Here is a 24,968-nt window from a genome sequence, read left to right on the forward strand (position 1 = left end):
ATGCCAAGAGAAAAATAATAATCAACCTGGAATTGAAACCCATCAACACAAAGAATTTTCAGACAAAAGGGAGAATTTCACTTAAGGATTGTTTTAAAAGGTACTGGCATACTTCAAGCAAAAGGCAAATGATCCTAAATCCGAGGTATATTCTTCTAGCAGGAAAGGATTCAGTGAATTCTTTTTTTAACATTTTCTCCTGCAGATGGGTGGATTCTCTTGTTATATTTATTTTAAATTAATTTTCTACTTAACCCATCAGAAATCTAAGGGCCAGGTCTACATGACTATTTATTCCCAGATTTTAGCAAGTGCCTGGCACAGAGTAGGTATTCAGTAGACAGTTATTGCATAAATGATTAGATGAGTAATTAGTTTTGAGGAAGACACCATTATTCGGTATCAGATCAAACACAGCTGTGTTTCTGCTTCACATCCAGCATTGGAGGCAGTGATTTAGGGCTGGTGAATTCCCATAGCACCGTGCTGTGAATACGGCAGCCATTACCACCTGTGGCTATTAAAATTAATTAAAATTAAAAATTCCGTTCTTCAGTTGCTAGTGGCTATTCTATTGGACAGCGAAGACAGAGAACATTTCCATTATCACAGAAAGTTCTATTGGGAGTGCTGTCACAGAATTCTGGCGAATTCTTAAAGACTCCTGTCTCTTTCTCTTTCTCTCTTGCTCTTGATCTCTCTCTGTCTGGCCCCAAACCAAGCACAGGGATAAATTTTTTTTTTCTTTTTTTTTAGTGTTTTAAAATGATGCTTTTGAACGAGAAGATGCTGGGTATTTTGGGTGACTAGCACTATTCCCACTTTTTCTTTTCAATCCCTGAGCTATTGTTTACTAAAACATTCTTTTATTCCGATTTCTACTAACGCTGCATGTTACCTGGGTGGAAAGCATAATTGCTTTCTTTCTTTTTTAGGCCCTTAAACCCTTTGCTAATGCTTCTGTCTGGGAGTTCCCAGAGCCAGGGTTCTAGGAGAGCTTGGCTTGTCTGAGCAGCTGACCCACGAAATAATGGAGTAGGTCCAGCGGGGTGTGGGAGCAGGGCATTCTGTCAGTAACAGAGCTCCCCTCTCTGCACACATGGCCAGTTAATTGGCCATTCTGGGAAGGTACGGACGGGGAGGGGGGCTGCTGAGAATGGCTGGTGACAGTTAAGTGGCCTTTTGTTGACATCCTCTGCTGAACAACTTGGTTGGATTTCGCCTCTGCCTCTCCCCTGCCTCCTGTGGATTTTCTGTTAGATTCATCATTTACCATTCAGGCATCATCTTTCAGGCTCTGCTTCCAATATGACCGCTTTGTGTGCTGGCCTCTTGCTTTATTCCTACGATCGCCAGACCATAAAGGAGGCTGAGCGGGGCTTTAGCGGGACCGAGAAATCGACTCTGCTGTCTGTGGAGAGCTATAATAATGACTCAGGGACCTTCCTGTCTGGCAGCAAGCTCACTGCCTGCCCCAGCATAATGGGGACCACCTGAAGGCAGAGAAAAGGGACTCTCCACTGAATTCCTTCTCATACAATGCATTTCTTTTGTTCCCCTGTCCATTCTCTTCTCTTCCCCTTCTCTGTTGCAATTGGAGTGCTGACCTAAGATGCAGTGGTGACTAAGAGTTAGCGCCTTTGAAATAATAATACATTCCATTTTGAAGGCTTTGCCAAGCCAATGCACCCAAGTTGTCTCTGCTAATATGCCCCCCATCCCCCCCAAAAAATACTCTGTGAAGTAGGGAAGGGAGGTGTAATTATTCCCATTTGACTGATGAGTAGACTGAATTCAGAGAAATTAAGTCAATTGCCCCAGCTCTCTTAGACAGGAAGTGAGCACCGGTCTTTGTCTCTAAACCCAGAGTTCTCTCCATGGCGTCCATACCCTGATGTGTAAGGAGGATATGGCCCCGGGAAAGTGTGAGTGGATGGGGAGGGAGGAGAGGAGAAAGGAAAGGGTTAAAATGAGGAGGGAGGAAGGGAGTGATTTCCTTGGGTCTCTAGTTACTCTTCTCTTTCTTTCAAGATGGTGGATTTGATGTTCACAACACGCTGGCCCAGTAAACGTCCGGGGAAGAAAGCAAGCCCAGGGCCCTGTCTTCCTCCTCCCCTCTTTGCTCTCCCCTTTCCAGGAGAGGATCTGCCTAGCAGTGGGAAGGGGCACCTCAGCTCTCCCGACGCTGGTGTGTAGCTGGGCCTCCCCAAGAGGGCCCACTGCCCATTGTCAGGCCGGGCTGCCGGCCTCCAGCTGCTGCGCGGTGCTGTGGCCTTGGCCTTGGCCATGCCCGCCAGCCCCTGAAGCTCGCCCGGAGGAGGGAGCATGCAGGGCGCCCCGGCAGGAGGCTTGGGCCCTGGGCTGCCCGCGGTGGACACACGGACGCTCCTGGTCTGCAGCTTTCTCCTGGCAGCAGCTTGGGGCCAAATGAATTTCACAGGGTGAGTGGCTGCTCCGCAGCAGAAGGGAGAACCGCCAGGCGCTGGGGACTGGGTGTCCCAGTGGGGAGGTGGCCATCCACTGGGACCTGATCAAGGCACACAGAGTCAGGACTTGGGTTCTCACCCTGAACCCGCTTCCAACTCTGAAATCTCCCGCTCCCGCGCTCAAGGCTAGAACACAGGGCTGTATTATTGTCTGGCTCCAAACCCAGAAATCTCAATCTGGGGCTCCTGGGTTAAGCTTTTAGGGATCTAAGAACCCCTGAAATCATACATAATTTTTGGTGTATGTATTTTTTTTTTTTTCTCGAGGGAGGGTTTATAGCTTTCCTCAGATTCTCAAAGAAGTTAGTAACCCCCAAAAGACTATACACCCTACCACAGATGGATGTAGGATTATCCTCCTTTAAATAACACAAGCACCAGTATTCTACACCAGGCCAGTAAGGACACAATTGCCCAGCCTCTCAAAGACCCTGCGCTAGAGAGGAAGATATAAGCTTAGAGAGCAGGCCCACTGTCCATGGTCTCAGAGCCAGTCAGGGACATAGCCAAGGCCATCCCAGCATCAGACCCTAGAGGTCACGCTGTAGGCTGCCCAGTTCCACCGCCTCCCACTCCCTCCAGTGGGCAGGAGGGAGCTCAGCTTCCCCAGAAGGCAGAGTGAGGCTGACCTCCACTCCCATGGCCTCATGCTCTCGGGAGGAAGAAGTTTGGGCACCGGGTGTGGACAGACCATGGCCTTGGGACAGCTGCCTGAAGGGCACGTGGGCCATCGTTTGTCCCTGTAACCCCAGTATCCTAGAACCCCATTCCATTCTCCCTTTAGTCCTCGCGTTCTCGCACCTTCCTCCATCCCCCTCATCCCTTCCCCATCTCTCTCTCCCGGTCTGGTCCTGAGGGTCATTAGTAGCACACACAGGCTTTATTTGGTCCCCGGGCGGACTGTTCTCGGCAGAGATAGCCGGCCCCAGGATGAAGGACTCGCATGCTTCCCAGAACTCAGTCCTGCTCAGTCCTTCAGCCTCCGCATGGCCAGGTGCCGCCAGCCTTCCTACCAGGCTCCCTCAGCCTGGTGTCTTCTCCACGCTGCCTCCTGCGACAGCACAGCCTTCCAGGAACCCCTCTCAGCAGCTCCCTCTGCCCCCCACCACCCCCATGTCTTTCCAGAGACCAGGTTCTTCGAGTCCTGGCTAAAGACGAGATGCAGCTTCGCCTTCTCAGGGAGCTGGAGGGGCTGAAGCCCCAGAAGGTGAGGCCTGCTCAGGGCTCTGGGACATGCTCTCCCTTCTCCCACAGCTGCTTGCACCTTTGGGGTCCCACCCCCCAAACCCCCAGACCCCAAATCTGCTCTCTGATGGCTCTGCCAAGAACATAGAACCATGGAAAAGTCAGCGGTGGCTCCTCTTCAGGAAAGGCTGGGAGCACTCACCTACAAGGCTGGGCAGCTCTTGCTGGCTTTCTGCTCTGCCCTGGATGGGGCTGCTGAGGGGACTGTGTGGGGGCCGCTCTGGATGCCACTGACATGTCCCGAGGCCACACGGGGCGGGGGGCACATCTGTCTCTGGGTGGGATGCCGTGCAGCACGCAGACTGGATGCATCTGTTTGCCAATTGGAAGAACTGGGAGGGCTTCGCTTGGCAAACCTGTGTTTTATTTGGGCTCGTCCCTGTCAGATGAGCACTCGTTTCCAAGAACATTTGTCCTCTGCGAGTATTCCACAACGGAAAACATTTCCGTCGACGGTTGTAATAGAAGGACTCTGTCTGAGGGCTGTGGAAACAACCAGATAGTTCTGGATGTGGCCCAGAGCCCTCGCTCCGATTTGTATGAGTGCCCTTACCGATCCACTCTCGTAGGCCTTATATAAATTGGAAAATGGATGTGGCATTCAGATGGCCTGGGACTCCAGGTGAGGCCTCGCCACTTCCTCTAGGTCTGGGGGCAGTGAGGTCTCTGTCTTCTGACCGAGTTCTTGTTCACGTCCATGTTCCAGAGGAGGAGCTGTCCCTCTTGTGGCAAGGCTAGGGTTAGGGTTAGGTTAGGGTTAGGGTTAGATTAGGGTTAGGGTTAGGGTTAGGATTAGGGTTAGGGTTAGGATTAGGGTTAGGGTTAGGTTAGGGTTAGGGTTAGGTTAGGGTTAGGGTTAGGTTAGGGTTAGGGTTAGGTTAGGGTTAGGTTAGGGTTAGGGTTAGGTTAGGGTTAGGGTTAGGTTAGGGTTAGGTTAGGGTTAGGGTTAGGGTTAGGATTAGGGTTAGAGTTAGGGTTAAGGTTAGGTTAGGGTTAGGGTTAGGTTAGGGTTAGGTTAGGGTTAGGGTTAGGGTTAGGTTAGGGTTAGGTTAGGGTTAGGGTTAGGGTTAGGGCTAGGGTTAGGTTAGGGTTAGGTTAGGGTTAGGGTTAGGGTTAGGGCTAGGGTTAGGTTAGGGTTAGGTTAGTGTTAGGTTAGGGTTAGGGTTAGGTTAGGGTTAGGTTAGGGTTAGGTTAGGGTTAGGTTAGTGTTAGGGTTAGGTTAGGTTAGGGTTAGGGTTAGGCTAGGGTTAGGTTAGGGTTAGGTTAGTGTTAGGTTAGGGTTAGGGTTAGGTTAGGGTTAGGTTAGGGTTAGGTTAGGGTTAGGTTAGTGTTAGGGTTAGGTTAGGTTAGGGTTAGGGTTAGGCTAGGGTTAGGCTAGGGTTAGGGTGCTTTGGGCTCTTTGGGCAGTGTGAGCCTGGAGGAGGAAGGGGCCCGACACAGGGACAGAAACTCAGTGACCCGCAGAGTTTTTATGTTTGCGCCTCTTTCTGCTGGGCCTCAGGGTTCTCATCAGGGAACGGGCGCCCTCTCCTCTCTGTATCAGACCACCCGGTTTCCCAGGGAGCCTGCAGGGCCGCGGGTAAGGACGGGTGATACAGGCACCCGTTTTCCTCTCCTCTGTGAACAGGTGGACTTCTGGCGTGGCCCGGCCAGGCCCAGCCTCCCCGTGGACATGAGGGTGCCTTTCTCCGCGCTGAGAGACGTCAAAGGCTACCTGGAGTCTCACGGCCTTTCTTACAGCGTCATGATCAAGGACATCCAGGTGAGGCCCCGCCCAGCGCTGCCTGTCTGGCTCGGGCTCCACTTAGAGAAGAAAGACCGAGGCTCCCAGTGGAGAGGGGAGGCGGAGGAGGTAGCGTGGGCTCTTGTGCGGCCCATGGAGAGGCAGCTCTGGAGGCCCCCCTCGCTTTCTGACTGCCCTCCGGTCCCTGTGGCGTCTCAGCCACCCCCAGGGGATCCCTTCCTCCCAGAGAAGCCCAGGGTGAGTCCTGCCGAGGCTGCTCTGCCCCACTCCACCGCAGGGCTCTGGGCCCGAGGCCTTCCGCCAGGGGAAGAGCTGGGGAAGAAGTGGCTGCAGACAAGGCTCTTGGGTACGGCAAGGGGAGACTTCATCTTGGGCACCGTCTCCTTCCTACGCCCCCCTGGTGTCTGCCCCTTCCAGGGCCTTTTCTTTTTTAATATATCTTATTGATTTTTTTTACAGAGAGGAAGAGAGAGGGATAGAGAGTTAGAAACATCTATGAGAGAGAATCATCGATCAGCTGCCTCTTGCACACCCCCTACTGGGGATGTGCCCGCATCCAAGGTACATGCCTTGACTGGAATCGAACCCGGGACCTTTCAGTCCGCAGGCCAACGCTCTATCCACTGAGCCAAACTGGTTTCAACTCCAGGGTCTTTTCTGAACACTGTGCAATTCTATTTCAATTGTTTTGTCTTCAAGGACCTCCATTCCCAGGGGCCTCCTTCTTGCAGCCATGTGCTGGGCACCCTCTGCAGAGGCGGTGGGGTACCTGTGGCATTGTACCCCCAGAGGTTTGTTCCCAAACAGGCCGTGCTGCCGCTAATCCCTCCTCCCCGCAGTGTGGGAACATGGAGCCTCCCGCGGCGCACACACTTGACACCACATGCCGGGGGATAAACGCATTAGGCGGCATTCCTTTCCCAGGCGAGCCCAGGGCCAGGGGCACGTAGGTCCATACAAAGACTTTCATCCTCATCAGGCACATCTGTTTCCCGCTCAACATGTGGGGGTGGGCTATTTCTCTAATTAAATCCCCACAAACAAAAAATGGGGAAACTCCCACAGACAGGAGAGGCCACCACATCAAAAGAAGCAGCCAGCGCTCAGCTCCCATTGTGGCCCAGGCCCGAATTCTGAAGTTTGCATTTCCCCTGCTCCTTCTCCACCCTGGAAACCCCGCAGCAGCATTTGGCAAACAGATACGAAAAGGTCTCTCAAAAGTTCCTGTGGATTTCTGCACATCAGGACTAGCTCCAGAGGCACCTCTGAGCCCTGCCTTCACCCCGCCCCCCCCCCCCCAGCTCCTTTGAAGCGGGTCCATCCTCTCTCTGTCAGTCTGTAACCTCCTCCTGCCGACCCCCACCCCCTTCACTGTGGTCCCCAGTTCTGGAGTCCCTGGAGGTGGGGGGTTATGGGGGGGATTTTTATTCATTTTCAGTAAAATGCCCAGGATTCTCAGGCCTAGCCCAGCCATGCAGGATTTTCACCAACTCGCTGGCTCAGTCTGCAACACATCAAGCCCTGATTGTCAGATGTGAGGTCCAGTGGAGGGAGCTGGGGGGAGGGGGGCGGGGGGGGGAGACTGCTGTGCCGGGGTGATTTGTGAAGATGAAGGAGAGAGGTGTCCGGGCGGAGGGAAGCTCAGAGGCGCTAACAGGAGGGGAAGGGCTTTGTGCCCTGCTCAGGTTTCTGGCCTCCGGGCTGATGTTCCGGCTATTAACACTGCCGAGGCCTGGTTTCCTCTGTCTTCTGGGGCTTCTCAGCCCCGGGTTTTGGCCCAGTGTTTCCTGCGCGGTGGGCCCTCCACAACTGGGTGCTGACTTGCTCTGTTGGTAGGTTCTGGCAGAGCCTGCCCAGAGGGACGCCTCTTCCCCGAGCCCCACCAGGTCCAGGATCATGCTCCTTACCCATCCTTAGGCCCCAGAACCTACGCTAGGGCCTGCGTAGCACCTACCAGCTGGGGCTGACTAAGTGCTAGCTGAGTTAGCAGACCAGGGAGAAGGAAAGGACAGAGGGTGAACTTGCTTGATGGAACCAGGCTTTCCCTTTGGCCAGAAGCACTGGGGAGATTTGAGGAGGGAAGTGTTTCTCCACTCCCCCCCCACCCCAAACCCACATCCTGGGGCAAGGTGCTGGGAACACAAAGATGAGGACGGTCCGTATCCAGGGAGCGGGGCGCTGTGGGGGCGGGGAGCGGAGGGAGGGAATCTGTGATTACAATGGAGTGGATGAGAGCAAGGAGGGAGTGGAGCAGGTTGCTATGGGAGCGGGGACAAGAGGCCCCGCAAGTTGCTCTGAAAAGGCGGTAATTACGGTGTAGCTGAGGAGCAGAGAGGGGGGCCCGGGAGGGGAAGGGGCCCCAGATTGGCGAGGAGGCCGGTCCAGATCACAAAGGGCATCCTCTGCGGGGTGAAGAGGTCAAGATTTTATCCCCCATACGGGCGAGGGAGCAGGGGAGGTCTCTGACAGGTCAGATTTGCAGGGAAGAAAAACTCCTGTGACAGTGCTAATATGGAGTTGGGGACAGGAGCAGGGAGGGGGGGAGGGAGGGCGGTGAGGAAATTGCAGTGGGCCAGGCAAGAAATTATCTGATTCTGAGTGAGCTCTATTTGCATTTAATTTTTCTTCACCTCCTGGTTCTTGTCAGCCCTTGGGTTGTTGTTGTTGTTGTTGTTTTTTTCTTCCTGCGGATGAGTCACCACGGAGAAGCTTCACTTGAGCAATCAGCTCAGTGGATTTTAATGGCTTTTTTTCTGATTACAAAATTAATAAATATTCATGTTAGGTAATTTGGAAAATAGGGAAAAGCACAAAGGAGACAACAAAGATCACCTGTGCTCTGAGCATCCAGAGCAAAACATAACTTAGTGTAAATATTGCTTCACCAACTCCCCCTCTCTACTGCATCACTCTCATCAGCTTACAGATATAGAGTTATTTCTGGCACCTTAAAAAACAATCCTCCCTTTATCCGCTCCCTTTCCCAGCTATCACCCCGTCTCTCCACTTCCTGTGGGGCAAACCTGGACGTCTGCACCTGCCTGGGTCGCCCATTTTACTGGCTACTCCTTTGCAGGTTGTTTTCCTGTTTCCCAGCTTTGTCCTTTGACCTCTTCACTGACCCCTCAAGGCCAAGGGTCATGGCATTGAATACCTTCAACCTCCTGAATACTCCCACATTCACAGCTCCAGCCAGACTCATATCTCACCTGAGCTCCAGACTCATCTGCCTTACTGGCAGCTCAGACTTCACAAGGCCCCCCAGGAAGCTCTCATCTCAGGAAATTCTATTCCGATGGTCGGAGTTATGCTGGACTCCTTTCTCCCTTCCCATAGCCCAGTGTTTTTCAACCTTTTTTGGGCAAAGGCACACTTGTTTCATGAAAAAAATCACGAGGCACACCACCATTAGAAAATGTTAAAAAATTTAACTCTGTGCCTATATTGACTATATATAAAGTAATTCTCTTGAATAGGAATCAAATAAACACAAAGAAAGTATTTTATAATTACTTTATTATGAAATATTAAGTAAACAAAATAGTGAAAAATTATAAAATTCTTGTCTTGTCTGCACCTACAGCACACCAGGCAACATCTTGCGGCACACTAGTGTGCCGCGGAACAGCGGTTGAAAAACGCTGCCGTAGCCGATCCATCCGCAAATCCCTCTGCTGCCACCTGGGCCAGCACTCCTTCAGCTTTCTCCTGGGTAGTTTTCCAGCTGGCCTCCCTATTCCCACCCTTATCTCCTGATGGCCTAGTCTTTTTGTTGTTGTTGGCATTGTTAATTTTCACCTGAGAATATTTTCTCCATTGATCTTTTTAGAGAGAGTGGAAGGGAGGGATAGAAAGAGGAAAATATCGATGTGAGAGAGACACATCGATTGGTTGCCTCTCCCAGCTGATTTGGACTGGGGATGGGGATTGAGCCTGCAACTTGAGGTATGCACCCTTGACTGGAATTGAACCCTTGACCCTTCAATCTGAGGGCTGATACTCTAACCACTGAGAAAACTGACTAGGGCTTTATTGCCTCGTCTCTTAAAACAGCAACCACATGGGTCCTTTAAAAATATTCAAGTCTGGTTGTAGCACGCCTCTGTTTAAAACCCTCAAGGCCATCCCAACTCAGAGTAAGAGCCAAAGTCCTTCAAACAGCTGTAAGAACTTTTAAGGTTCTATCGGGGGTGAGGAACCTTTTTTTGTGCCAAGGGCCATTTGGATATTTATAACATCATTTGTGAGCCAAACAAAATAATCAACTTAAAAATTAGCCCGCTTGCCTGGCTGGCGTGACTCAGTGGTTGAGCATCAGCCTATGAAGCAGGAGGTCATGCTTCAATTCCTGGTCAGGGCACATGCCCTGGTTGAGGGCTCGATCCCCAGGGTGGGGTGTGCAGGAGGCAGCCAATCAATGATTCTCTCTCATCATTGATATTTCTATCTCTCTTTCCCTTTCTCTTCCTCTCTGAAATCAATAATAATAAAAATATATATTTAAATTAGCCTGCTAGATTTGGTCAAACATTTAGTTAACTCACCCCTAATACCTTGGTAGGACCAGACCAAATGATTTCTCTGTCTTATGTGGCTCACGGGCCAGATGTTCCTCATCCCTGTTCTACATGATCTGAGTCCCACACTCTGCACTATTTCCCCTTTGCTCACTCTGCTTCAGACACCTGGACCTCCTTGCTGTACCTCAAACTTGCCTGACCCTTTCCTGACTAGATTCACACCCCAGGGCCTTATGGTTAGAATGCTGTTTCTGCAGTTATCTGCCTGGCTTATTCCCTCACTGCTTTCAAATCTTATTCACATGTCACCTTTTCACCTTATTTTAAAATGCACCCTTCTTCTCCACACTCCCCCAGTTCCCTCCCTCCTTCCTCCGCATCATTTCTCTCCTTGACAGTTACTGCTTTCTATCATCCTGTGTAACTTACTTATTGTCTGTATCCCCTACTAGACTGCCATTTCTTTAGTGTGCAGTGTGTTCAACAAACACTTGTTTGGAAGAGATTCTAAAGTAGAAATGCTGTTGGCTTGGGGGGCAGGAGAGGAGGGCCCTTGCTGGTTTAGCTCAGTGGATAGAGCGTCGGCCTGTGGATTGAAGGGTCCCAGGTTTGATTCTGGTCAAGGGCATGTACCTTGGTTGCATGCTCCTCCCCTGGTTGGGGTGCGTGCAGGAAGCAACCAAGCGATGTGTTTCTCTCACATCGATCTTTCTCTCTGTCTTTCCCTCTCTCTAAAAATCAATGGAAAAATATCCTCAGGCGAGGCTTAAAAAAATTGATTAAAAATGATAAATACATAAAGAGGAGAGGAGGACAGGTAGGGATGAGTGCAGGAGAAGGCAAGGGAAGGAGGAGGCCATCGGGGTAAGGCCCTGAGGGAGGGGCGGAGTCTGGCTGCACCAAGGGGCCAGGGACAGAAGGACTAATCCTCGGCAGGAGCAGGTGCTCACTGACTCACACCAGGGATCATTCATGAGCGTGCTCTGCCATCCCGAGTCCCACACACACCACTCCCCTCGGGAGGAATCCAGATTTCCCGGTCACGCCTCGCCGTGATGGCTCTGTCACAGAGTCCTGGACTCACCCCAAGAGTTACTCTTGTCCTGTCATTGTCACGGTCGTTAGCATAGCTGGTATTTTCTGCATGTTAGGCAATGTGCTAAGCATTTTAGACATATGAACCCTCCTAATGTTCATGAGAATGTCTGCAAAAGTATGTGATAACATGACCCCCGTGTAATGAAGGCAGAGACATCAGGAACTTGTCCAGGTCCGTGAGAGCGCCCGGATCTCATCTGAGACAGATGCTCCCGGCTGGCACCCTTCGCTCCCGTGCCAGCTGCCTCCTCAGAGGTTGTCATTGTTGTTTGTGTGGTGTTGTAAGCTGCCTTCCGGGCAGGGATGCCATAGTTTCGCCTTGATCTATCAGGGGGTCCATTCTAACACCCCCAACCTATTACCCCCCTCCCCCCCCGCCCCCCCCCGGAGCAGGCATGGACTGCAGTTTCCACCCGCCATGTAGCTGCTAGTGCGAATGTTAGGCCTGGAAGAGCAGGGCAGGTCTTGAGGAGAGGGACTGCTGTGGTTACAGAGCAGATCAGGGCCCCTCTCCTGCGCCCCCTCTTCCCCTACTCCTACCCCCCGATTCTATGAGCTGTGTCCATTTCACGTCTGCGGTCCCAGCCCCGCTGCCCAGCGAGTTCCCTCCACTGTCAGCTTCCCTTTTGGGGGGCCTCAGTCTCCTCCCTTTCTCTTCCTGGAGGTGCTGTTCTTGCTTAATGTCCCCCATCCTTCCTAACTCCGGTCATAAATTAATTCACTCCGAGGTATTACTTTTCCTGTCAGGTTTTGGCTTCCAGGGAGGCAAATGGCTGCCTTCTGAGGTCTCTCTCTCTCTCTCCCCTTCCTCTCAGAGCAGCCTGACAGGGCTGTGATTAGGTATTCCTGAGCCCATGGCAAGACTGCATTCTTCAGCCCCCACCCCCATTCCCTTCCCCCCACCCCCACCCCTTCCCGGGCCTGTGAGGGGAGCGAACATCTGTGTCTTTCTTGGGCCAGGGCAGATTAATGTTCCTGGAATTGGGGCCCAGCGGAGCATTCTCAGTGTGTGAGCGGAGTCAGATCCATTCACAGGGCTGCGAGGGTATTTGGAAAGGTATTTGCAGTTTGCTGCCGACTTCCCATTTGCCTCCAAGCTGTTGTGTGGAACAAAGCGCAGCCTGTGGGAGCTGTCTTCATGTGGGGGTCCCGGGGCTGTGTGGGAAGAGGAGCCCCCTGGCCCTTTCTTTCCAGCGTCTCCTCCCTGTCCTGCTCCTTCCCCAGCCGCCTGGGCCTCCGTCCACCAGTCCCCAGAAAGCCAGACTTATGGCCCCTTTAACGTTACTCGCGGGGGCCCGAGCGGGGACGGATGGGCCCTGACTCCGGTGACCTGGGCAGGCCTGCTCTCGCCCCTGCAGCTGCTCCCAGAGCTGGCGGTGCCCGGCTCAGTGCCTGGCACACATCGGTCACGGCGGGCTGCTGAGATTTCCGTTCATTTCCTGGGAAGAAGACAAGTTCCTTTTGTGAGAGCTTCCCGGGGGGTGCTTGTGCCAGGGAGGGCCAGGACCCCTCCCGCCACCTCTCCTTCCAAGGGCAGCCCGGCTTTGCCCAGCAGGCACCGTCCTCAGCCCAGCCATCCCGCCAGGAAGCACCGCAAGCACAATGGCCTCAGATGAAGTTGGTGGTGCTCAACCAGGCAGTAAGATGAGCCCCACACGTGGGTTTCCAGGCCTCGTCTCACCTGTGAGCTTGAGCAAGGTGGTGAGCGAGCCCGCTGGTATTTTCTCATTAGGGCTTTCTGTTTTAGTTTTAGTGTTATTTATTCACTTAGAACAGTGGTTCTCAACCTTTCTAATGCCGCGACCCTTTAATACAGTTCCTCATGTTGTGGTGACCCCAACCATAACATTATTTTTGTTGTTACTTCCTGACTGTAATTTTGCTTCTGTTATGAATCGTAATATAAATATCTTAGGCTCTACAGCAGCGGCCCACAGGTTGAGAACCGCTAGCAGGGTCGCCTAAGACCATTGGGAAACACAGATATTTACATTACGATTCATAACAGAAGCAAAATTACAGCTAGGAAGTAGCAATGAAAATGATTTTATGGTTGGGGTCACCACAACATGAGGAAACTGTATTAAAGGGACGCGGCATTAGAAAGGTTGAGAACCACTGGCTTAGAAGATCTTACCTATCAGAGTAGTATAAGGATGTTGCCAAAATGCAAAAGCAGAGAAAAGAAAAAAATTGTGTCAAACAATAATTCTTCTATCCTAACAGCCATTGCTAACATTTTCATATATTTCTTGGCATTTTAGTGTCTTGCTATCCTTGGCTCATGATGTCATTCTCTCATTATTTTAAAACGCTTTTTAATCACAAGAATAATAGGATGGACTTTTCACCTGTTGTTTACATTTTACACACTGTATTTGCTCTCACTCTCTTTGTACACACACACATAGACACAAAGATATATCTATATGTATACATGTATATCTATGTGTACAGATCTGTATCTCTATCTCTATCTCTATATATCATATCTATCTATCTATCTTTTGTTAATCCTCACCTGACGATATTTTTTGACTGATTTTTAGGGAGAGTAAAAGAGAGAGAGAGAGAGAAACATTGATGTGAGCGAAACACATCGATTGGCTGCCTCCTGCATGAGCCCTGAGCAGAGAAGGGGCAGGGGAGGAGCCTGCAACCAAGGTACGTGCCCTTGACTGGAATCAAACTCGGGACACTTTGGTCCTCAGGTTGATGCGCTATCCACTGAGCCAAACTGGCTAGGGCTCTACCTATATTTATATCTATATCTAGATATAATTAAGGGGAAGTTAAGATGGTGAGTGAAAGTCTGTTAGCCCTTTCATCATAATGCCTTGGGCTGGCTTTCTAAATGGCTTGGACATCAATTGTCTAGGCCACTTCCTGGAGGTAGAGTGGATGCTGTGGGTTGGGGAGCCCTCTGCTCCCCAGGGGGTCAGTGTTCATGGCTCAGTGCAGGCCTTAGCTCAACCGAATGTTCACAGAGGCAAAAGCAATGCTGGCAGTAGAACATGAGCGTCTTTTCCCAAACACACTCATATCCAGGACAACATTTTATCCTATGAGATGGGCAAGACAGGTGTTGCTGTCCCAGTGATCAAGCCGAGGAAACAAAGGCCAAGGTCCCACCCCAAGTGGGCAGCAGTGGCAGACTTAGAACCTGGCTCTCTGCTCCGTGCCCTGTGCTTGTCTGGGAAATGGGCATCGCGAACACCAGCGAGTCACGCAGAAGAGTCTCCCAGAAATCCCGCGTCTTCTCTTGTCTCGCAGCGTGTGTTCACGGTGGCTCATTCTCCTGTGTCCCTGCTGTCTCTGTGCACAGCCACCCGAGGCCGGGCTCGGACGGGGCACGCCTGTCCCAGCCCACCTCTTCCCTCCCGACACGTGCCCCCATCCCCTAGGTGCTGCTGGACCAGGAGAGAGAGGCCATGGCGAGGTCCCGCCGGCTGGAGCGCAGCGCCAGCAGCTTCAGTTACTCCTCCTACCACACCCTGGAGGAGGTAGGTCTGCTAGGCTAGGCTCTGGCCTCTGTTTTCCCTGTGGCTCCTCAGGGTCTCCTGATTCTGGCAGAGGCTAGTGAAGGACTCTGGGGTCCATGGGAGACCAGGAACTGGCAGTTGGGGAGTGTGGAGCAGACACCGGGCGAAGGTCCATTAGGCAGGCAGCTTCTGAGATCCAGAAGCCAGGATTTAGATTGAAGGGACCACAGCTCAACAGTCGGCCCATGGCGGGTCCTGGACCACAGTGATGGTCTACGAGGTGGGACACTAAGGCAGGACCTGCCACTGGCCAGATTGGAGCAGGTAGAGGCCCCTTCCTAACTAGCTCTGGCTGGGGGCCCAGGGGTCCTTACCTCACCACGACCACTCCTGGTGTTGAGTGGCCCCAGCAGTGGGAACTAGAGTGTAGAAAGGGCAGGAAGCCAGGCATGTGGGAGAGCCATTTTGTAGACCAGAGTTGCCTTCGTAATCAGTCACAGCCACTTTGGGCAGGTTTGACTGATTGTGGCTTGTTTAGGAAGGAGAATCTGCAAGGAGAGTTCAGAAGTAACTAACAAGGCAAGGCTCCCATTTCCACAGGGAGGGTGTGACAGTATCGGTCCACTTTATTTACCTTCATCTTCACTCTTCCCATTCACAAGGCCTGCAATGGGAGATCCGTGCTCTTGCACATATTTGTTAATTCAATGACATGCAGTGAAAGACTAAGAGAACGAATTAATATAGCCCATCGGTGTTTACTGATATCAGAGATAAATCAAGCTGCTTTCAAGTGGCCTAGGATCCAAAAGTAGCAAGGTCACCAAAAACTACATTGCCAGGTCTGTGAGGTCTGTCAAATGTACTGAATGGAAGCACTGAGTAGGGTCAGCACAGGCTGGTCTTCCGGGCAAAGTCTTCGCTCTGCATGGCGGTGAGAAGCCGAGAACCCAGGCCAACCACAGCCTTTTGCCTTCGGCCTGGAGGTTGTCTTCTTTTAGTTTTTGATCTGGGTTCGTTCAGATCCTCATGAGAGGTGGGAAAGTAGTAATGAGGGTGGGATGGGAGAAGGAGACTATTCAGAGAGGTCCTGGGGTTCACCGTCTTCTTGCTTAACTGCGATCTGAGGAACTGCCTTACTTTCAGATATATAACTGGATTGATAGCTTCGTCACTGAGCATGCAGATATTGTCTCGAAAATTCAGATTGGCCACAGCTTTGAAAATAGATCCATTCTTGTCCTGAAGGTAAGGGCTAATAGTGTTGACCACTAGACTCTGGCATGAGATGGAACTCATGTGGGACTGTGGCTGGATGGGAGGTTGTTATTTATTTTTTAAAATCCTCACCCGAGGATGTGTTCATTGACTTCAGAGAGAGGGGAAGAGAGAGAGAGAGAGAGAGAGAGAGAGAGAGAGAGAGAGAGAGAGAGAGAGAGAGAGAGAGAGAAATGTCAATGAGAGAGAGAAACATCAATCAGTTGCCTCCTGCATGAGCCCTGATTGGAAATTGAACATGAAACTCTTCTGTGCATAGGACAACACTCCAACTCACTGAACCACACCGGCCAGGGCTGGGTGGAAGTTTTAGGGAAAGAGAAGGTGTGTATACTCCTGTCTTGAGGTGACACATAAACTTTGGGTTTGCGGTAATCAGAGACCCGCCCTTGTAGGCATGGACAGGTGACAGTGTGGTGGCCTGGCATGTCCCGGGCCAGGAAGTAGGTGGGAGGGTTGCTACGAAGGTGGACTGGCAGAGTGGCAGGCACCACCCTGGATTCGGGATATGAGTGTGGGTGAGTCAGCATTCTTGCTGTTTCCGCAGTTACTCCATCTGTTAAATGGGAAGAGAGGTGCCTACCGAGAGGCCTCATTTACAAATGACTGAGGTCACCTGGCTCAGGCAGCCCCACGGGTAGACCTGAATCTGTGGGGGTCCCCCCAGCCCTTCTCAAGGGCCCTTGGAAACAGAATTTATGCAGCCTCAGCAGCGGCAGTGTCCTTGGTCGTGGAGGAGGCAGGACCGAGTAGAGCGTGGAACCCACGCGTTTCTTAGCCTGTGCCGCCCAGCGCACTCAGGAGCGTGGGCCGTGCAGGGCATTTGATAGAGGAGACAGGCGCTGCTGCTCTCCGCAGTGCCCGGGGGACTCTTCGGAGGCCGAGGGATCTCACCCAACCTCAGACCTGCCTTTGTCTGTCCCCGAGGTGACTCACCCCAGGGCCTTTCTTCAGTTGTCGGAAACCTTGCTGCTCAGTGTGGTCCCCGTACCCGCACCTGCACCAGTACCCGTAGCCGCAGCATCGGCAGGAGCTTGTTAGAAATGCGCCCCTTCAGATCCCTCCCCTCAGAACCTGCATTTTAGTTACATTCCCCGGGGGACTCTCGTACCTTTAGCATTGAAGAAGCACCAGAAGTGTCTGCGATGCTTACAGGTGGGGAGGGGTTGGGGGCTTCTGTGCTTCTGGCCTGATCACTCCGCCCGCCCGGAGCAGTACTGTGCTGCCAGGATTCAAGCACGTGTGCACTTCAGGGGTCACGCCCGGGAACCTGCACACACAGCCTCCCATCGCGGGCATCTAGGACCACCCCGGGCAGTGAGGATGCATCCGGGTCCTTCCAGGCAGTCCAGGGACAGCCGTGTGGCTGTCTCCGTGCAAACTTGTGTGGGTCCCGGTGCTTCCCCCCAGTTCAGCACCGGAGGAGGTTCTGAGCGCCAGGCTGTCTGGATCGACACTGGAATCCACTCCCGGGAGTGGATCACCCATGCCACCGGCATCTGGACCGCCAAGCAGGTCAGCACGGACGGAGGATGGGGGCTGGGGCGGGGGGCGGGGGCTGCTTGACTATTTAAGGGCACCTCCCGACGAAATACTAGACTTGGATTTTTAAAGCTCAGGGTGCTCACTGCCCTTTGGAGCAGCTGCCAGCTGGTCTTTTGCAGCACAGAGCTCCCATCGAGCCTCTCTGCCTTTTATTTGTTTAAAATCCAGGCCTCTCTCTTCTGTACGAAGGATGTACCTGATGGCCTGATGTCCTCACTGCCTGCAGCCGCTGGCTGTGCAAATGTCCTGCTCCCCTCGGAGGAGAGCCCAGTAGGGCCTTCCACCCGTCACCCTGTCCAACTCTGCTTTTTTCTTGCAGATTGTCAGTGAATACGGCAAAGATCGTGTCCTGACCAACCTATTGGACACCATGGACATCTTCCTGGAGATCGTCTCCAACCCCGATGGCTTTGCTTTCACCCACAGCATGGTGAGGGCACCTGGGAGGGAGGGGGTCAGCGGCTCTGGGGGCTCGGGGGAAGGGGGGGGGGAAATGGTCACTTCTGCTTTGGGAAGCTGAGCTGAGGTTCCCGTGGGGCCTGCCTGCCCCTTGGGTTCCTTGCAGAGTCTCACCGAGGAAGGGGGGCTGCCTAAGACTGAGGCCGCAGCCCTTGTCCTGCCACCTCCCTCTTGCACCCAGGCTTTCACCGCAAAGAGTCTGACGGCAGCCTTGGTGCAGCCCCGTGGCCCCTGCTCCTGCCCCAGAGATTCCTTCACTCTGTCCTCCCTGCCCCCCCCCACCCCTGCCCAGACCCTCCTCCCCAGGCCGGGATGCCAGGGGCTCCCAGCCCCGGAGCGGGCTCAGTAACGAGGTCATCGTCTGGGCTTTCTCAGAACCGCTTGTGGCGGAAGAACAGGTCCAGCCAACCCGGAGTCCCCTGCATCGGTGTGGATCTGAACCGGAACTGGAGGTCCGGCTTCGGAGGTAGGGCGATCTGCCGGGCCCGGGGGCTCCCACACAGTCCGATTACCGCGAGTCTTACCTTGAGAGGCGACGCATTTGGCTCGTGCCAGCGAGTCATGGCCAGGGAGAGGCAGGCCCGTGCCTGGGACTGGCTGGGAGGCGTGGGGGCAGGCGGCACACGTGTGGGAAACGTACACGTGGGCTAAGCCCTCACGGGGAAACACGGAGACCGCACAGCGGCAAAGATCAAATCCGAAACACGCAGAGAAGGGCCTAAGGGGGTACAGGGTAATCTGGCTGGTTGTTTAAAGCTCAGAGTTTTGACGCCCCTGAATTGCCTCGAGCCTTCCTCGAGGAGAGCAGGCCACAAGAAAATGCCTCCAAGCTCATTTCCTGAGAGCCCTGACCTCTGGGGAGACCAGAACAATACAGAACAAGCCAATTCCTTATCATCAACAGTACTTCAAATACAGAATAAGCCAGTTCCTTATCATTAATACCACTTGAGCCTGTTTTTATTATTTTATTTTGGACCCAATTACTTTGTCACCCTGAGCTGACGGCGGGGGTTTATCTGCCGGACTGTGTGAGTCCGGGGAGGGACGGGCAGCTTCCTCCCAGTTCCTTGGTAATCTTCCCGATTATTCCCTCACCGTGCCAGGGGCACGGGGACTGGATAGGAAACTGAGGCCCAGAGATGAGTAGGTGGACCTGGGAACCCAGCGCTTTATTTTTTATTTTTATTAATTTATTGTTTAAATAATTTTTAAAAATATATATTTTTATTGATTTTTTTTTTTTTTACAGAGAGGAAGAGAGAGGGACAGAAACATCGATGAGAGAATCATCGATCAGCTGCCTCTTGCACACCCTCCCCCACTGGGCATGTGCCCGCAACCAAGGTACATGCCCTTGACCGGAATCGAACCTGGGACCTCCCAGTCCGCAGGCCGTTGCTCTATCCATTGAGCGAAACCGGTTTCGGCCACCCAGCGCTTTAATGGGTGGGAAGCTGGGTATCCAGAGGAGAGGTTGCATGACCACAGCCCTTGGTCCCCCGATGTGACACCGGCACCATGCTGGGGAGAGGGGGGAGGTCTGGGTTTGGCTCCATAGGAGATAGAGCCATTGCTGTTAAAAAGCTCATCCTCAGCCGGGCGGCTAAAGCAACGAGAGAGAACATTCTAGATCTGGATGCCCGTCCCTTTGGAAAACCTGGCTTTTTTGAGTCGGCTCTCATTGAAAAGTAAGGGCAGCTCTGAAGCATCCAGAGAGAAGCACCCCCCCTCTCCTCCCCAGGCCACATTGTGGGGGTTTCCTGAGATCCGAGGCTGTGTGTGTAGCGGCCTGTGTAAGGGAACACAGCTGTGTAAAATCGGGCATTTCCACCTCCAAATGGCCTGACACCTGCCCCAAGCAGTCATCCATGCTGTCCCTTGGAACCGGCTGAAGTGTGTGCCCACAGACCCTGAGATGGACTGGCTAGAAAGACAAATTACTTCTTAAAAAAATAATGTTTGTTGTTTCACCACAGGAAAAAAAAATCAATATACACATAATGTAAAAAAAATATATATATATGTGTGTGAGGGGAAACGCCCTGAGGGGACAAAAGCTCCCATAATCCCACTACTCAAAGATTACTGCTTTTAATAATTTACCATGCCTTTCCAGAGACTTCCCCTTGCTACAAATTACATTTTTAGAGAAGGAAAAAATAAATAGCTAATGAATCCATTAGCAGGTACTTGTGAAGCAGGGCGGCTCAGAGGGCTTTGTGAGCGGCAGAGAGAGGCAGGCAGCGAATTCCCATTTGGTCAGGGGAAGATTAGTTTATTCTGCTCGGCTCACACCAGAACTAATGGCCTGAAGTGTTCCTCCATATTTGGGCAAAGCCACCTGGTCGTTGGCAGGGGAACGGCTTTCCATGCGTGGGCTGCGAATGCAGACAAAGCTTTCAGCCTCCCCTGCTCTGCTCATCTGTTGCTATTTGTCATTCATCAAGTGTAGCAGGTGCAGAAGCTCCTGGGAGACACAACAATCAGGGCCCCTGTCAGCTGGCTGCCTCCAGCCGGGGGGCTGCTCCTCACGCCCTTGCTCCCTGCAAGCACATCCCTTCCAGCGTGGGTCCCCACCCCAGGTGAGGTTCAAAGGCCAAGAGGGGATGCGCTTCCGGTGATGGAATTGCCTCTGGCCAGGAATAACAGTGTGTCTGGGGTGGTGACTCAGGCAGGAAGATTTTGTTATGGTTTTTATTATTACTTTAATTTAACTGCGGCATGATGAGTAATCTTGCACATCATCCCTCCCACACGCCGCCCTCACCTGCACTCTTGAGGAGGAGCAGCTTGCTGCAGTCCTAGAGCAGCATCTGAACTGGTCCATGGGCCAGCCCCCAGCTCTCCAGCCAGCCTACTGCCCTGGGGTGTCAAAAAGGGTGCTCTGGCACCTTCAGGAGGCTCCAGATATTGGAGTGACCTTTGGCCTCTGGACCAGGCTTGTGTGTAGTCATTTCAGGGGGGAATGAACGAACGAGAGAGGAGAAACTGGGGTGGTTCTTTCCAAATGTGTTTCTAACCCACACATCTTGACCAGCCCAGCCCAGCCCTCCACAGCACGGCCCTTTGGGAGGGAGGCAAACAAAATAGGAGGGAGAGAGGAGGCGGGCAAATAATCTAGGAGGAGATGGGGACAAATTAAATTTGTGAACAAAATAGAGGCAGAGTTCCCCTTTGCCCTCTCCCGGAATTCAGGTCCCCAAGAAGACATTCCAAAGACTTGTTGTGTCTGCGGTTCCCAGACCAGCCTCGGGTAACTATGGAGATCTGTTCGCTGTTTTCTTGGCCCCCAGTCCATGTGGCTCCTGGGGCTGTAGCTGCAGCACAGCTTGAGCAGACACTGAGTTGGAGCATTCAACTGACCCAAGCCTTCCCCATGGCAATGGCAGGATGGCAACGAAGGGCCAGCTTAAAGGGGCCATTGCTCGCAGGGGAAGCTGGGGGTGGAGACCTAGAGTTTCCTCTGGAGGCGATTGCTAAGGCAGGCCCACCTCTTTAATGGAACCACAGTCAGGACATACCCAAAGGACCAGCCCAGGGAGCTCCTCACGGGAATTGCTGAGTCGCAGTGTGGTATTAGACGAGGGTATGCAGCAGTAACAAATACCCCTCCAAATCTCCAGTGGCTCAACACAATAAAAGTTTGTTTTTCATGCACACAAAGTCCAATGTGGGCAGCGAGTCTCCTTGGCAGGTCTCCTCCGATGGTGATGGAGGACCCTTCCTCCATCTAGAGTTTTTTGCTTCCAACCACACGCAGTCAGAAGAGAGTGTGAAGAAGTTATGTCTGCTCTTCACAGCCTCGAACTCGAAGTGACACATCATTACCGCACACATTGTCATGGTCAGGAGTAGTCACATGGCCTCAACCAAACTGCAAAGGGGGCTGGGAAATGCAGAGGAATAGATGGATGTTTTGTGAGCACTAAGTGTCTTTCCCAATCCGGGGAGTCTGAACCCTTTGGGTGGTTTTCTTGGACTTCCAGGAAATGGTTCTAATGACAACCCATGCTCAGAGACGTATCGTGGGCCCTACCCGCAGTCGGAGCCAGAGGTGTCTGCCGTTGTGAACTTCATCACAGCCCACGGGAACATCAAGGCTCTGATTTCCATCCACAGCTACTCTCAGATGCTCATGTACCCTTATGGCCACTCACTGGAGCCCGTTTCAGACCAGGAGGAGTTGGTGAGATTGGCCACTTAGGGCTCGGGGGAGGCATCTGGCAGACTCCCAGAGGCTCAGGCCCTCACTCTGAATCAAGGGTCTGGACCAAGTGATCTCATGGTAGGGAGGAGGAGGGAGCTCAGTCTCATGTGTAATCAAGCCCGAAGTTGGAGGTTCTGTGTTCCCTTCTCACGAGAGCCATCTACACATGCAACTTCCAGGACTCCTAACTCCTGCTTCTCAGCAGCTGGTAACGGTGTCGGGGTGTGGGATGTGGGGAGCCCCAGCCTCTCACCCTCTGGATGTCATCCTGCAGCACAATCTTGCCAAGAGAGCAGTGCAGGCCCTGTACAAGGTCCATGGGATCAAGTACATTTACGGCAGCATCAGCACCACCCTCTGTGAGTGAGCCTTCCCCTGGCTGCTGCTTCAGGCACCTCAGCCACCTGGGGTGGGCAGGTGTAGGCTCTTGGCTGTCTGGCAGGCCTGGTTGGTCATGGCAGTGCCATAGGTCTAGCTGGGCCAGAGCTGATTTCCTAACCAGGGAGCTGCTTCTTGACAGCGTTCACTAGTGCACGGCCCCCAGTGCCTGGCTTTCTGTAGCATTCCTGGAGGGCAAAGAACCCGTGCCTAGTAGTCTTAAGGTTTGCCGGGCAGAGAACGGGCTGGGTAAGCGGGGTGAGGCCCAGGTTAAGGCCTGGGTTGGGAGGCTTGGTGGGCCTGAGGTGGGTTGGGATTTGGCCTCCAGGCTCACTTTCCTTGTGGCCTCATTGAGGGGCATTTCCTTGCCCTTTTGTATCCAGATGTGGCCAGTGGGATCACCGTCGACTGGGCCTATGACAGTGGCATCAAGTACTGCTTCAGCTTTGAGCTCCGGGACACTGGGCGCTATGGCTTCCTACTACCGGCCACACAGATCGTCCCCACGGCCGAGGAGATGTGGATGGCAATTCGGACCATCTTGAAGCACATCCTGAGGCACCCCTACTAGCAGCATGATCGAGGGCAGAGCAGGAGAGGCCATCCTCCTCCCCAAGGCCTGGGGCTCCTCCTGAACCCCAAATCAGACACCCCTCCCTGAAAACCCTGCCAGGACCCCTTAGAAAATAAATCAAGTTTAATAGGCTTTGTGGCCTCTTGCACTGAGTCCCATTGGACTCAGCATTGAGGAGGGGACCGTGACAGCTCGAAAAGCCTCTTCTCCCCCCAGGTATTCAGGAGGGTGAGGCCCTGCCTTTTCTCCTCGTGCAAGGCTCTCAGGGCTCAGAACAGACAACTCATCCTCTCGGGAGCTACTCACATACACATTGTCCTCTCAGTGGCATTTACATCTTAAGATGACCCCGGAGGGGACAGTGTTTGATCTCAGAGTGGGTTCCCAGTGTTGGCATTTCCAGCATCTTGGGGGAGAGGTGGGCACAGAGAGGCAGGCAGCCTTCTTCTCTTCCTGCTTCATGTCCCATGCTGGTTGGGGCCCCCCTCAGAAGATCCCACTCACCCCGTAAATGAAACTGAGCAAGTCACTGGCTGTGACCTGCTCCTCCTGGGGCCCTCATAGGCTTCCGTAGTCTTGGAAACACAGAGTCAGAGCCTATCAGAGCCAGCTCAGCAAGCACTGCACATTCATGGAGAATAAATCCTTTCTCCTCCTCTTCCCTGTATCATCCTGGTGGTCATGCACTTTAGCAATTACTTCAGGTCAGGCCATGTGCTAAGTAAGCACTTAATTAAGGGAGAAAAAGGGGTTTATATAAAATATCACCCCTTTCTCTCCCCCATCCTCTGACTTCCTTATACCTTTTGACTTCCCCCACCACTGGGGAGCATGGTAATGGATCTATGTGCCCTGTCCTCAGATAAGGGCAGGTGCCCCCAAGAAGTAAGAGAGCTGAATGGATTTGGGTAAATCTGAAGCAGAAAACAAGACTTTTATTCATTAAGGGCCAGTTACAAATTAAAAAAAAAAGGATTTTTGTTGTTGTAAAAAAAAGTATTGTGGGTATCCTTGGGTTGGCCCCTGCAGGATGCAGTTAAAGAAGCACTGCCCTAGAGGCAGGGGTCCCTGGACCCTGGGGGATTTCCCAGTGACAGTGAACATAATAAACCCGTTTCTAGCACTTCCTATGTGCCAGGCATGGTTCCAAAGGCATGACAGGATTCAACACATTGCTCCTCACAGCTCTATGCGGTAGGACTATCACCGCCCTTGTTTTCAGCGGAGGAAGCTCAGAGAGAATAGTGGCAGAAGGGCACGCAGCTCCCGAGTGGCAAACTGGGACTGGCCTTCAGGGGAGCCTGAGTCAGATGCCCAAAGCCCCCTCGGACAAGGGGCTGGGAGCGTTTCTCACAGCCGTGCTGGCATGATCTCTGTGCCGCCAACTGCGATTGGGGCTAAAACAGCTTTTCAGGTGGGTACCTTCTTAGAATGCAACTTTCTCCTTAAAATCCTTCAGTGACCGAAAATACAGCCCACCCGTGGTGCAGCGTGGCCGGCCCTGCCTACCTCTCCCGTCTTGTTTCACTACCTCGCTCACCAGCTCTAAGTCCACGGGCTTCCTCTCAGTTCCCACCACTCCTTCCCAGCCAGAGGCCTTCGCATGGCTGGTTCCTTCCTGTCTGGAATACTCATCCTTCTCCCTCTTGCTTCAAACAGCCACTTAGATTTCCCCCTTCAGTATCATTTCCTCACTAGTCCTTCTAGGCCCACCCACTGGAAGTACTGTGTTTCCCCGAAAATAAGACATCCTCCGAAAATAAGACCTACTTACAGGTTTCCTTCTGAGTGAAATATAAGGCATCCCCCCAAAATAAGTCCCCCCCTAGGCTAAACATGAGAGATTTGGTCCACTGATTCTGAAAGAAATGGAGTCACAAGAAATTCACCAGGAAATTCAGGAATTGGATTGTTATGATGATGTTCCAGAAGATGATGACATGATTGTC

General features: G+C 52.6%; 1 protein-coding gene and 1 long non-coding RNA gene across 2 annotated transcripts in view; one reads left to right on the forward strand and one right to left on the reverse strand.

The window, feature by feature from the left end:
• The first annotated feature begins 2,233 nt into the window (after positions 1-2,233).
• On the forward strand, positions 2,234-23,666 carry CPA5 (carboxypeptidase A5). The gene is made up of 11 exons (XM_036427066.2): positions 2,234-2,441; positions 3,612-3,693; positions 5,359-5,493; positions 14,498-14,596; positions 15,722-15,823; positions 17,264-17,368; positions 17,718-17,828; positions 18,233-18,323; positions 21,847-22,046; positions 22,342-22,426; positions 22,829-23,666. The coding sequence occupies exons 1-11, from the start codon at positions 2,326-2,328 to the stop codon at positions 23,014-23,016; spliced, it is 1,314 nt and encodes a 437-aa protein (XP_036282959.1). The 5' UTR covers positions 2,234-2,325; the 3' UTR covers positions 23,017-23,666.
• Positions 2,794-24,968, reverse strand: part of LOC123651795 — a 25,490-nt gene continuing 3,315 nt past the window's right edge. The window contains exons 2-3 of the long non-coding RNA XR_006740719.1: positions 19,484-19,486; positions 2,794-2,807 (exon numbers count right to left, since the gene is read on the reverse strand). This is a non-coding gene — a long non-coding RNA (uncharacterized LOC123651795). The remainder of the gene's footprint in view (positions 2,808-19,483; positions 19,487-24,968) is intronic.

The sequence above is a fragment of the Pipistrellus kuhlii genome, unplaced genomic scaffold (genome assembly GCF_014108245.1).
Source record: "Pipistrellus kuhlii isolate mPipKuh1 unplaced genomic scaffold, mPipKuh1.p scaffold_m20_p_10, whole genome shotgun sequence".
Taxonomy (NCBI): Eukaryota; Metazoa; Chordata; class Mammalia; order Chiroptera; family Vespertilionidae; genus Pipistrellus; species Pipistrellus kuhlii.

Bases quoted from the DNA above. Each gene is read 5' to 3' on its own strand.
- CPA5 (XM_036427066.2), top strand. From the start codon at position 2,326: ATGCAGGGCGCCCCGGCAGGAGGCTTGGGCCCTGGGCTGCCCGCGGTG. The intron at 18,324-21,846 runs GTAGGGCGATCT...TTGGACTTCCAG, and splicing joins CTGGAGGTCCGGCTTCGGAG to GAAATGGTTCTAATGACAAC. The intron at 22,047-22,341 runs GTGAGATTGGCC...GTCATCCTGCAG, and splicing joins TTTCAGACCAGGAGGAGTTG to CACAATCTTGCCAAGAGAGC.